Source organism: Nycticebus coucang, chromosome 10 (genome assembly GCF_027406575.1).
Source record: "Nycticebus coucang isolate mNycCou1 chromosome 10, mNycCou1.pri, whole genome shotgun sequence".
NCBI classification, from domain to species: Eukaryota; Metazoa; Chordata; class Mammalia; order Primates; family Lorisidae; genus Nycticebus; species Nycticebus coucang.
This window is the reverse complement of record NC_069789.1, coordinates 105254979-105268825: the sequence shown is the minus strand read 5'-3', so window position 1 is coordinate 105268825 and position 13847 is coordinate 105254979. Positions and strand designations below refer to the sequence as shown.

Here is a 13847-nt window from a genome sequence, read left to right as displayed (position 1 = left end):
AAGTATAAATTTTTTTTTTTGACAAAAACACGTATTATCAGAAAATTGGGAGCATACCCTAAATGGTTGTATAAATTATTCAAATACGTTAGATTGCATTAATACATCATATATATTTCAAAATACATAAACATTAGAAATTAGGAATTTTAAAAATAAAGATTAATTGAAGTTCCTCTGACAACATCTTAGCTGTTTTGATTATTCCTAGAGATTTGTGAATGCTACTTTGGACATACTACTTTACTCAACAATTTTATCCATAATCTAAAACTTTATTAAATAGCTCTAATCCAGGCGCCCCTATTATACAACACATTCTCTAACATCTTAATTCAGCTTTTTCATGGGAAAAGCATACATAGCGTTTCAAAGATTCTCACATATCAAGAACATTTTTGTTTTTTTCTAGAATATTATATTGTATAACTTCATTCACAAGTAACAAATGAGAAACTATCTTGAAAGTCTGTAAAAAAATAACACTAGCCTGTTGAAGAAGTACTCTCAGATGAAGACCTCTTCCGGGTAGGGCTGCAGTTTGTGCTCTCTGACAGTCGTTGTGATGGTTTATCTGTGGTTGGCTGGGAACCTGCAGATAGGAAAAGACAAATCATAGGAAAATTCAAATCTGAAAATAATGTTAAAGCACTCTGTATTAAAACTGTAAATTTTAGTTGCTGCCACTGCCATTCTCTGTAATAATGTGAGTTGTAAGCTGCCAATAAGAGGAAAATAAGCAGAGGATGAAACACACTAGATGTCATCAGAATTTTCACGCATCTCAAGTATATAATTTCTCCTATTACATTAGCAGAGGGAAAACTAATTTAAAAAAGAGAATGAACAGAATATATAATTCAGTTTTATGTATTATGACTGTAATTATTAAATATATTGATAAAATTACTAGTAATATTCTAATCAAATCTATTCCTTACTATTGATTAAAATTCATCATATAAACTGAGAGAAGGGGTAGGTGTGGTGGTTCATACCTATAATCCCAGCACTATGGGAGGCCACGGCAGGAGGATCTCTTGAGGCCAGAAGTTTGAGACCAGCCTGGACAACACAACAAGATCTTATCTCTACACACACACACACACACACACACACACACACACACACACACACACACACTCTCTCTCTCTCTCTCTGACAAATAAAATTTACAATGCAATTTATTAGAAACAGCTGGTATAAGAAGAGCAGGTCCAAACCAGAGCAAACCAGAGCATTTCATTTAATAGAATTGGAGATGAAAAAGGTTGAACCTTAAACCACACATCCTATTCAATTCATAGAAGTAATTTTAACATTCTATGTTTTTACTCTATAGCACAATCTAGAAGAACTGATGATTACCTTATCCATGGAATACAGGCTGCCCCCAAAATTGCCATACATAAGGAAGTGGAAAATTGTAGCGAAATGTTCCTTTAATTACAAAATATTTATTAAGAAATTTCACAAAGAAGTGGCCACAAGCAGAAAATATTTATAAAATTTGTAATGAATATTTTGTGAATAATAGGACATTTAGCTAAAATTTCCCATTTCCCTATGTATGGCGACGTTAGGGACAACCTACAGAATAAATTTCTTAACATTGTACGCTTAAGTTTCCTTGGCTATGTACATAATAGCTCGTGAAGATAAAGAAAGTTAATTTCCCTTCAAAAAGTCTCAGACTTTTAGCAAAACCCTGAAGTAATCCAGCATAAATAATACGTCCCTTGCTCAAGAGGAAAGTATACTGTTCAGGTCAGATTATTTTCCTGAATAAAATATACTTGGTTCTGATACTGAATTCCTTATCACCTAAAAGCCAGCTGTTGGGAATACGTAATGAATGTCTACCTCATGTTTGTCAAAAAAAAAAAAAAAAAACAAACAGTCGCACTCTGAAATGTTCAGTTAACTTGAAAAAAATTAAAAATAAAAAGCCTTACATATAACTGGAGGCACAAGAAATCAAATATTTGAAGATGAGATTTTAAACAACTGCCTCTTCACCAAATGAAGAAATGACTGACTGAAGGACAAGTTAGGGACAGAAGAACTTAATGGACCTAAGTTTCTAATATTTCTCTTTCTTCAAGAGAAACAGTACACCATGAGCTTATTTCAGTTAAGTAGTATCTTAAATCAAATCGCTGTAAACAGCCTTTCAGTAAGCAGCATTGCTCAGGTAAGATATAAAACTATGTGTTGCCATTCAAGAGCAGTCAAGTTAAAATTTTTTTGGAATTTGATCTGCTCTATCTGATGTGATAGATACCTCCTAATTCTGAAATACGGTGATGACCGACAAAAGATCTATTCAAGAAACAAGACAGTTTATTATTCAATCTTAGTAACAGATACAAAAGAGATCTTTAAAACCAACGATACAATAAATCCCCCTGGAGTATGGTTCTGATAAGATTTCCACTGAAGGACTAAATACCAAACACTAAAATCTAAGAAGCAGAAGACAAGGAATCAGTGAAGACTTAAATTTAAGTCTGAAACCTTCACCTACTGGACAGATACATAAAGTTCTAGCCAGCCAGACACATACTCAAGACAGAAGACAACAGTGGCCAAGTTTGAGATATCATCCAAATCTCTTTATCACCATTGGCAATGAATAGTCATAGGTTAAGTACTAGGGAAAAGAAGGGGTGTGAGAGCACTTTTTATAAAAGTCTTCATTCTCAGTCATAAAGTAACATTTATTCACTTACTGAGTAGTTTATGTGGTCAGTACTATACTAGACATTGTGGATGTGGGGAAAGAGATATAAAACAGGAATATAATAGTCTCAGCTCTGAAGGAGTTTATATAGAGTTGTGTATATCATTATGAGTTATGATATGCATGTTACAACCACCAAGAGCTGTTGTTGCTATAATTATGTATTATAGGTGGCATTTATGCCATTCAGTCTTGAGTTCCATCTTCAGTTCGTAGGCTATATTTGGCAATGTTTCCCAAATTTCTTGGTCATCTTCAAGAAAGTCTTTTTTTTCTTTTTTTGAGTCAGAGCCTCAAGCTGTCGCCCTGGGTAGAGCAGGCCATGGCGTCACAGCTACAACTCTTAGGCTTAAGCGATCCTCTTGCTTCAGTTTTTCTATTTTTAGTAGAGACGGGGTCTTGCTTTTGCTCAGGCTGATCTTGAACTCATGAGCTCAAGCAATCCACCTGCCTTGGCCTCCCAGAGTCCTAGGATTACAGGCACGAACCACCATGCCTGGCTAAGAAAGTCTTTTTTTTTTTTTTGAGACAGAGTCTCAGTATGTTGCCCTTGGTAGAGTGCCTTGGCATCCCAGCTGACAGCAACCTCAAACTCTTGGGTTTAAGTGATTTTCTTGCCTCAGCCTCCCACGTAGCTGGGACTATAGGCGCCTGGCTATTTTTATTTTTGTTGCAGTTGTCATTGTTGTTTAGCAACAATGTTTAGCCTGGGCTGGGTTTGACCTGCCAGCCTCGGTTCAAGGCTCCTTATGGCTGGCTCTGTAACCACTGTGCTATGAAGAAAGTCTTGATGAAGGCTTCAACTATACCTTTGACCATCAGGATATCCTGAGAACCACCCTGCCTGGCCTCACCCACCTCAGGGTGAAATACGGCACAGGCACCTTCTTCAAATCTCCTCCTTTTGGTGCTATCTGGAGCTGCAGACGAGGCAGTGGGAGATGGAATGGGGGGCAGATCCCAGAAGATTGTTATTGGCAGCATTGTACAGCAATTCCTGATAAACTGGAACAATTGAGAAAGAGACGGCTTAGCTCACTTAGCTTCTGAGCCACTTTTCATTTCCTGAAAGCAATGGAAGCCAGCAGCCTAGTCTTAGGATTTAACTGGAGATTGAAATAAAACCTTCACTGGTGCAGTGCCTGTGGCTCTAAGGAGTAGGGCGCCAGCCCCATATACTGGAGGTGGTGGGTTCAAACCTGGCCCTGGCCAAAAACTACAAAAAAAAAAAAAAAAAGAAAAAAAAGAAAACCTTTATTTAGGAAGGTTCTCATTTGATAAAAGTCTGTCTGAATTCCCTGTTCATTCAGAGCACAGCTGTTCTGAACATTCCATATTTAAATAGAATACAAGTTGTATCCCTGAGATACAGATCTCTATGACTTGGTAATCATCAGCTCTAGAACATCTCATTTAAAAACATTACTTAGGCACTTAGGCTTGGTGCCCGTAGCTCTGTGGTTAGGGCGCCCAGACAAATGCACCAGGGCTGGCAAGTTCAAACCCAGCCGGGGCCTGCTAAATGACAACAACAACAAAAATAGCCAGGCATTGTGGCAGGCACTTGTAGTCCCAGCTACTTGGGAGGCTAAGGCAAGAGAATCGCTTGAGCCAAGTTAGAGGTTGCTGTGAGCTGTGTCACCATGGCATTCTACCGAGGGCAACAAATTGAGACTCTGTCTCAAAACAAAAACAAACGAAAAATAAAGGTTACTTACAGAAGCAGTAAAATGAGGATACCTAAAAAAACACTGTCTAATGATGTAAAACCACTAAAGACTGAAAAATGATGCCGTAACTTATGCTCAAGCAGCAGCAGTCTTGTTAAAGATGTTCCAAAGTATGTTAAAACTAGCCTGAATAGCAGAAATCATATGAAATCTACCAACATTATTTCTGATACTGCCAGAAGTAAACTGTCTTTTAAGTACCATCCTGCAGTTGGGTGGCTAGGGAAGAACAAGACAATGTCCAGAGAGAACTAGCATATCCATTCCCACAGAGACCCATAAGAAAAGAGAATGCAATAAAGACTCAAGTATGGTAGGATGTTAAGCATACGAAATACAAAGTAAAGCATCCTGGGTTGGATTTCTGGCTCCACTACAAATTGAGAGAATCTACAGAAGTTTAATGAAGTATTCACAGCATTGTTGTGAGACCTGACTGAAACGAGATAATGTACTGCAAAAATCATTTCATAAATTTCAGAGTGCTTTATAAATGTTAGTGTATATACAGGTTACCGTGGAAATGTATATATACATAAGTCAGTGACAGGCTTAGGCTAACATTCAATATTATAATAAAAAATAAAAGATGGCTGGCATGGTGGCTCACATCTGTAATCCGAGCACTTTGGGAGTCTTAGGTGGGAAGATTGCCTAAAACCAGGAGTTTGAGGCAGCTGGAGCAAGAGCGAGACCCAATCTCTACAAAAACTAGAAAAAATGAGCCAGGCATGGTAGCATGCCCTAGTCCCAGCTCTCTCCTAGAGGCTAAGGGTCAAAGAGTCTCCTGATCCCAGGAGTTTGAGGTTGCAGGGAGCTATGATGATGCCATGGCACTCGAGCCTCGGTGAACTATGACGACGCCATAGCACACTAGCCTGACAGAGCCAGATTCTGTCTCAAAAATAAATAGGTGGTCAGACGCAGTGGCTCACGTCTGTAATCCTAGCACTCTGGGAGGCTGAGGTGAGTGGATTGCCTGAGCTCACAGGTTTGAGACTAGCCTGAGCAACAGCGAGACCCTGTTTCTAGAAATAGCTGGGCCTTGTGGCGGGCAACTGTAGTTACTACTTGGGAGACTGAGGAAAGAGAATCAATTGAGCCCAAGAGTTTGAGGTTGCTGTGAGCTATGACACCATAGTACTCTACTGAGCGTGACAGCTTGACACTCTGTCTCAAAAAAAAAAAAAAAAAAGGCAAGGCGTGGTGGCTCATTCTTGCAATCCTAGCCCTCTGGAAGCGGAGGCAGGTAGACTGCTTGAGTTCAGGAGTTTGAGACCAATCTGAGTAAAAGTCAGACCCTATCACTAAAAATAGAAAAACTAGCTGGACGTGGTAGGAAACACTTCTATTTCCAGCTACAAAGGGAGGGTAAAGCAAGAGGATTGCTTGAGCCCAGGAGTTTGAGGCTGCAAAGAACTATGATGCCACAGCACTCTACCAAAAGGTGACAGAGTGAGACTTTGTCTCAATAAAAAGAAGTTAAATAAATAAATAAATAATAGAGAAGGACTTATGCTCAGTTATGGAGCTGGATCTATAACATCAAGCGTTTATTTAAACATAAAGTGAATTCAACTAAGAAGTACTCCTGGCCACACGCTGGGGCGGGGCCGAGAGTTTGGTGCCCCGGAGTAGGGTGTCGGTGCCGCATTCGGGTGGAGCTGAGCCAGAGACAGGCAGTGGTGAAAGACTTCAGGACAAAAATGTTTCATTTAAGGACTTGTGCTGCTAAGTTGAGGCCATTGACAGCTTCTCAGACTGTTAAGACATTTTCACAAAACAGACCACCAGCAGCTAGGACATTTCAACAGATTCGGTGCTATTCTGTACCTGCTGCTGCCGAACCCTTTTTGAGTGGGACTAGTTCAAACTAGGTGGAAGAGATGTACTGTGCTTGGCTGGAAAACCCCAAAAGTGTACATAAGGTAAGGCTTGCGGGGCTGTGGGCCCACCTCATGTTGGTGTGTCGGTTAAAGCCAGCTATCTGCCAGGTAAGTGCAAGTATCCTGAGGAGCTGGCAGGCAGGACGGCAGCTGGAGCCCTGCACCAACCCACTGAGTGAGTGAGTCATCTGCATCAGACCCAGTATGGCCGCAGCAGAAACCGCAGTCACCTGTTTTGGTGTCCAGCAACGGACGAATGCTTGACCCTGCAAGGATATTAAGGGAGGACGCATGTGACTCTCTAGGAGCCACCCAAGAGCTGCTTCGGGATGAAGCCTCTGAAGAAAGAGTTTACAAACGAAGGAGCATGGAAAAGAAAGGGGCTCAGAGAGCTCCTCTACCCTAACTCTCCAAGCAGACACTTATACGTGACACGCACTGAAGTCACCTCATGTAATTTCTGTATAAATGGACTTACCTATTAAAAAAACAAAAAAAAAGTACTCCTAGGACAAGCACTCTAGGGTTGGTTGATACTTGCAAAGTAGGAAAAAGTTCCTTTGACAAGAATCAACCTTTCACTATAGCTTCTCCATTTAGAACAGTGGTTCTCAACCCGTGGGTCACGACCCACAGGAACTGTATTAAGGTTTGCAGCATTAAGAAGGTTGAGAAACACTGATCTAGAGTGAGCCAAGGAGCCCAATGAATCTGAATCAGAAGGTATCTAGCTTTCTGGTCAGTTTTCTTACTCTTTCTGACAGTTTTCTGCTTCCTCTAAATAGCTCTTTCTGTTGCTGTTTCCATAATGTGACTATGTCATAATGCTGTTTCTGAATGTTTGCTCAAGTCTCAGATCTGCTCAGGAGTATGTGAAGACTCTCCACTCCTCAAAGGACAGGAGGCTTCTACAGCTTGCTATTCTAATTAGCAAATCCGACAATTCTTCAACTAATACAGAGAACACCTATAATTTTAGATACCAGAGAGTTCCCGTTTTTTTCTCATTTCAATATCCCATAAAGTGGAATAATTAAGTACTTCAAAAGTAAATAAAGATATTAAATGGAGATTCCTCAGTTCATGAAACTATGCGGTAAAACACTATTGAGTGTCTCATCACTCAAGATGATGTTAACTTCAGAAATATGTTTAGAAATTCCGTACAGGTAAATGAAGTACAAATTATAAATAAGTTGCAAAACTAAATGTACCTAAATAAAATTGGACTTCAGCATAAATGTCAATTATCAAAGGTAAATTCTTTTTTCTTTGCTTGGAAATAAAGACCTTCAAATAAACAAAGCAGACTATTAGTAAGGAGGAAGACTGGAAAAGAGTATACCATAAATTGGAATAATAGACAAGAGAATTAAGAATTTAATAAACAAACAAAAAAAAGAATTTTAATAAACAGAAATGTGAAGGACCCTTCGAAGTGGTTTTGATTATAGACTGTCTGGATTTTATTTGGCCATTATTTGATGAACTTCTAAAGATACAAATAGATTTTAGATAAACATTTTTGTCAATTTAGACAAAAAGAAGGAAAGAAAGAGGTTACTTTTAGAGCAAAACCATAACATGAAATCACGGAAAGAACTGAAAAAGTTAACTGGCTCAGCGCCTGTGGCTCAAGTGGCTACCAGCCAAATACACCTGAGCTGGCGGCTTCGAATCCAGCCCCGGCCCACCAAACAACACTGATGGCTGCAACCGAAAAAAGTTAACTGGATTATAAAGGGATAAGACTCTGAAAATCTTTATATTATACACAAAAACAGGTGGAGATCAAGAAGCTATCCTCAAATTTGTCACAAGATATTCTGACTAGTGTCTACATGGTAGGAACAGAAACAAATTTAAGATAAAATAGGAATACTACTTTTAAAGATGCCAGATCATCAGACTGAAGACAGTCAATGTGCAAAAATATCAGAATAGAGAAAATCCCACTGATAACAGTGCCTGTAGCAGGGAAAGGCATCCCAAAGAAAACACAGGAATAAATATTCATCAGAACTACTTTATTGACTCATCCAGCCATGAGTCAAAAAAAAAGGATTTTTCTGGTGCCAATTATAAATTAGTAAAAGAACAGTGAATGAAATCAACAGTTGGTTAGATAAAACATATTTCTTTACTCTAAATATGCTATTAAAACTTTTATAACTTGATATAATATGAATTTTTATAGTACCCTGTTGTTAGCTCAACACTAAAGACAGTTAGGAAATGGTTTGAATGAGGATAGTGTTTGATGTTTATGCTAGGGTACATTATGAAGAAACAGATTAAGCATGCTAAATTTGAACAGTTGCTATGTAGTACTCAGTTCAAAGATGTCATCAATTTATTTTAAAATAGTAATATTTAAAGATGTTTTCTAAAATAAAGTTTTCTAACATTTAAATCATCCCACCCAAATTAAATTATGCAATAAAAGTTTAGTTTTTTATTTGGGAATATTCATTAAACAATGGCTGAATCACAACTGGTTGTAATAGAAATGGCTACCATATTAAAAGAATATGAACACAAATTACCAAATGACAGTATTTGGAAATTTCTGATTGAGTTTGTATCCAAATGCAAGTTCTGAATCCTTTGCTATGGTTCACAGCTCATAGCAGTTCTGGAAGCTTCGTGTGAATGAGCTGAATGCTGAGATAAAAGCTGGTTTCACAACAAAAACAGCTGTTTCCAATTGTGGAAAATGTATTTACAGAAAGCAATACATTTTATCTGACTCACCAATCAAATGTACTACCAGTCAGAATGATTCAGAGCTTGTGCTGGCGATTTTTAAGCAAAAAAGTCTGTGTTTTCCTCTTTCTAGTTAGTCCATTTCTCATAATGCCCAAATCAGATCATTCACTAAAATGGAATTCCTTTGGAAATTCCCAGAACTGCACTAACCACAACACAATCAATTTTCTGCTTTCATCTCCGTGTGCTCACATTTCATTTATACATATATATTTTTTGTATCATTTTAAATTTTTTTCAACTGTACATATTTGTACATATTTATGGGGTACATGTTATATTTTGTTATGTGCATAGAATTTATAATGATCAAGTCAGGGTATTCAGGGTATCCATAAAATCCTCAAGTATTTATCATTTGTATGTGCCGGGAACATTTCAAGTCCTCTCTTCTACCCATTTTGAAATATAAAATGCTGTTCTGTTATTGAACATTAGAATCTACTCCTACCTAACTATATGTATGGGTGTATCTTATAAAACTAGAGTAATCTTAGAAATATGACAATAATTATCCAGAATCAATATATTCCAATTAATGCTATACTCTTCAGTAAAAAAGAAAACAAAACTCAGTATTCTTTGCTTCAACCAGTATGCTTTTATAGTGAATACACTTTTTCCAAACAAAAAGATTTAGTCCTCATTTATTCTTAGGGGACAAAATATTCATCAACATTGAGTACATCAAAGAATATATAACACTTAAGTGTAGTACATCACCTACAACAATGCCCCATTGTCTGCTTATTCTATCACTTAGAAGCTATAAACGCTAAATGCAAAATACTCCATGCTACTGCTTTGCTCATTTTTTAAATCAAGCTGCAAATTCTTACATGTGCATCCAGCCATGAGTCAAATATGCTGAAAAACATGGATGGAGGGCGGCGCCTGTGGCTCAGTGAGTAGGGCGCCGGCCCCATATGCCGAGGGTGGTGGGTTCAAACCCAGCCCTGGCCAAACTGCAACAAAAAAATAGCCAGGCGTTGTGGCGGGCGCCTGTAGTCCCAGCTACTCGGGAGGCTGAGGCAAGAGAATCACGTAAGCCCAAGAGCTGGAGGTTGCTGTGAGCCGTGTGACGCCATGGCACTCTACCGAGGGCAATAAAGTGAGACTCTGACTCTACAAAAAGAAAAAAAAAAAAAAAAACAACAAAACACGGATGGAATATCTGACATTACAGGTCAGAAACTCTTTCTTGCTGTGAGTTCTTTCATGTCTACCAAACACAGATAAATTAATTAAACAGGATCACATAACAGCAGGTTAAGGTAAAACCAGGAAACTTGGCCTAATTTAAGAGCATAATTTCACCATAATTTCATTTGCATCAATCTGATTTCATGTTAGTTTATAACACTTAGTATATAAATCTAAAACAAGCTAACCACTCACTCCAAGTACATAATTTATAAAATGATCAGACATATTACTCTTTTTAATGCTTTAAAAGATTGAATTTGTTTTAAAAAGAAAAAAAGATTTAATTTGGGGCAGCGCCTGTGGCTCAGTCAGTAAGGCGCCGGCCCCATATACCGAGGGTGGCGGGTTCAAACCCGGCCCCAGACAAACTGCAACAAAAAAATAGCCGGGCGTTGTGGCGGGCACCTGTAGTCCCAGCTACTCGGGAGGCTGAGGCAAGAGAATCGCTTAAGCCCAGGAGTTGGAGGTTGCTGTGAGCTGTGTGAGGCCACGGCACTCTACCGAGGGCCATAAAGTGAGACTCTGTCTCTACAAAAAAAAAAAAAAAGATTTGTTTTCTCTAAAAATGATCAAGTAATAAGTCAATTCGATTCTGTATCTTTGAAACAAGGAGAGAAAGGGTAAATGCCTTGCTCTAGGCTACAGAAAAGCCTGTTCCTCTTATCTGATTTCATTTATTTTTCCTAAAATTACATCAGCATAACTTCAAAGGTGCCTGTTTTATTCCAAGTGACACTTATGATGAATCCATTCAAAACAAATAATAAATGATCTTTGTTATTTTTTCCCTAATCAGCTATCGGAACTGAGATTTTTTTTTTAATAACTTTTTTTTTTTTTTTGGGGGGGGGGGTTTGGCCAGGGCTAGGTTTGAACCTGCCACCTCTGGCATATAGGACCGGCGCCCTACTCCTTGAGCCACAGGCGCCGCCCGGAACTGAAATGTTTTAATTAACAATTTACGCTTTCCTTTTAAAAAACACTTGTTATTCTAGAATAATTTTACATTTACAGAAAAGATGCAAAGGTAGTACAGTGACAAAATTCTTATATACCTTCACCCAACTTCCTCTAATCTTAACATTTTACGTAATTATGGCACATTTGTCAAAACTAAGAAATTAACATTGGTGTAATATTATTAAGAAAATTCCGGGAGGCACCTGTGGCTCAAGGAGTAGGGCGCCGGTCCCATATGCCAGAGGTGGCAGGTTCAAACCTAGCCCCAGCCAAAAAAAAAAAAAAAAAAAAGAAAATTCCATCAAACATGTACCTGGGCAATTGAAACAAACAAGCAAAAAAAAAGTTTCCCATAAAATTCCAGACTTCGTTCACATTACAGCAAATTTTCCAGTCCTGTCCTTCTCCTATTCCAAGGCTAGGATAATATCAAAATGTATTTAGCTGTCAAGTCTCTTTAGACTTCTCTGTTTTGTAACACTTTCTCAATCCCTACTTCTTTTTTCAGGTGGTTAGTACTTTTCAGTACTGTGCGGTATTTGCAGACTGCCTCTAAATTAGTTTTGGACCCTTCCCCCCAATTAGACTGGGGCCATGGGTTTTTGGTAAAAATACACAGGAATGAAGTTTCCTTCCTAACATTACATGAGGGAATGTATGATATCATCATGTCTTATCATTGGTGAAGTTAACCTGGCACTTGGTTAAGGTGCTGTCTGCCAGCCCTCTTCACTGTAAGTATTTTTCATTTTCATACTTTGTTCTGTGAAGTAACTAAGTCGAACCCAGATTCAAGAAGGGAATTAAGCTCCACCTCCTGAAAGAAGATAATCAGCATACATTACAGTAGAACCTCTATAGTTGACAATCTCCTTACACTGACCACCTCCTTAAGTTGGACCTAATTTTAATAGACTGGACATGTACCCCATGAATGTTATCAGTACAGCAGTCCTAGTTTCTTATGTTGACCACCTCCATATGCTGACCAATTTGTTACTAGTCCCTTGGGTGGTCAATTTACAGAGGTTCTACTGTATTTGCAATTTTTCTGTAAGAAAAATTTGTCCCATTTTCATTTTCTATTCATTTAGTCAATCATTTATTTATATCAGCATGGATTTATTTTTTAGATTCCAATCCAATGCTTTCATTATTTATTTTGTTACTTAAACTATTCCAGGTTTGGCTATTGGGAGATGTTTCAGAATAATAATGTTCCAAGGGGATGGGTGCAATGGATCAGGCCTATAGTCCCAGGTGCTCAGAAGGGTGAGGCAGTAGCATTCCTTGAGCCCAGGAGTTTGAGGGTGCAGGGAGCTATGATGATGCCACTGCACTCTAACTTGGGGGACAGAACAAGGACCCTGTCTCAAAAGAAATGATAATAATGATTATAACGTCTCAAGTGTGAGCAACAATTTTGTAATGTATGAAATATAATAAGAAATATGGGAGCATTTTTTTTTTTTCTTGTAGAGACAGAGTCTCACTTTATGGCCCTCAGTAGAGTGCCGTGGCCTCACACAGCTCACAGCAACCTCCAACTCCTGGGCTTAAGCGATTCTCTTGCCTCAGCCTCCCGAGTAGCTGGGACTACAGGCGCCCGCCACAAGGCCCAGCTATTTTTTGGTTGCAGTTCAGCAGAGGCCGGGTTTGAACCCGCCACCCTCGGTATATGGGGCCGGCGCCTCACTGACTGAGCCACAGGCGCCGCCCAATATGGGAGCATTTTAACATGTTATCAGATTAATGCAAAATGAATCTATCTTCAATTTATAAAAAAAAAAACTGAAGACCGCTGAGATCAATTTAAAATTATATGTAATTAAACTATTTTTACTTTACGTGTACTTGTATATATACTCTAAAAGAAAAACACTACATGATATTGAAGCAATCACAGATCAAGGAAATGCAATTATTTAAGAGGATTTTAAAGAATAATAGATTATAAGGAAGAAGAAATTATAAGCCAGTTAGAATTGCTGAAAAACAGTGAGGAAAAAAAGGAAGATTTTAAAAGTGAACAAATTTTTTTTCTTTTTTTGAGACAAGAGTTTCATTAAGTTGCCCTCGGTAGAGTGCCATGGCATTATAGCTCACCGCAACCTTAAACTCTTGGGCTTAAGCAATTCTCTTGCCTCAGTCTCCCAAGTAGCTGGGACTACAGGCAATACCACAACACCTGGCTACCTTTTTTTTTTTTTGGTTGTAGGTGTCATTGTTGTTTGGCAGGCCCAGGCTCGGTTCGAGCCCACCAGCTCAGGTGTATGTGGCTGGTGCCCTAGCTGTTGAGCTACTGGCGCCAGCCAAAAGTGTAAGAATTTTAATTGTCTACATTTCTTCACTTCCCATTAACTCCTCAGACTCAGAAATATAACATTTGCTACTGCTGTGGATCACAAAAGACAACTTAACTGCCAATGCCAATCATCATAACACGCAGCACTCAACACTTCTGACTGAAACTCCCTGAAGAAATGCTAAATATTATCATTTCTTCTTATGACTAAAATAATCACTTACCTAAAATTTTTATGTATTGCTTTC

The 13847-nt window shown here is 38.5% G+C and overlaps 1 protein-coding gene across 6 annotated transcripts in view; it reads right to left on the bottom strand.

The window, feature by feature from the left end:
- ASH1L (ASH1 like histone lysine methyltransferase) overlaps positions 1-13847 on the bottom strand; it is a 204849-nt gene that overhangs the window by 87889 nt on the left and 103113 nt on the right. For all 6 annotated transcript variants that reach the window (XM_053604681.1, XM_053604679.1, XM_053604684.1 and 3 more), the window contains one exon: positions 491-592. In XM_053604681.1, the coding sequence (XP_053460656.1) occupies positions 491-592 (102 nt within the window). The remainder of the gene's footprint in view (positions 1-490; positions 593-13847) is intronic.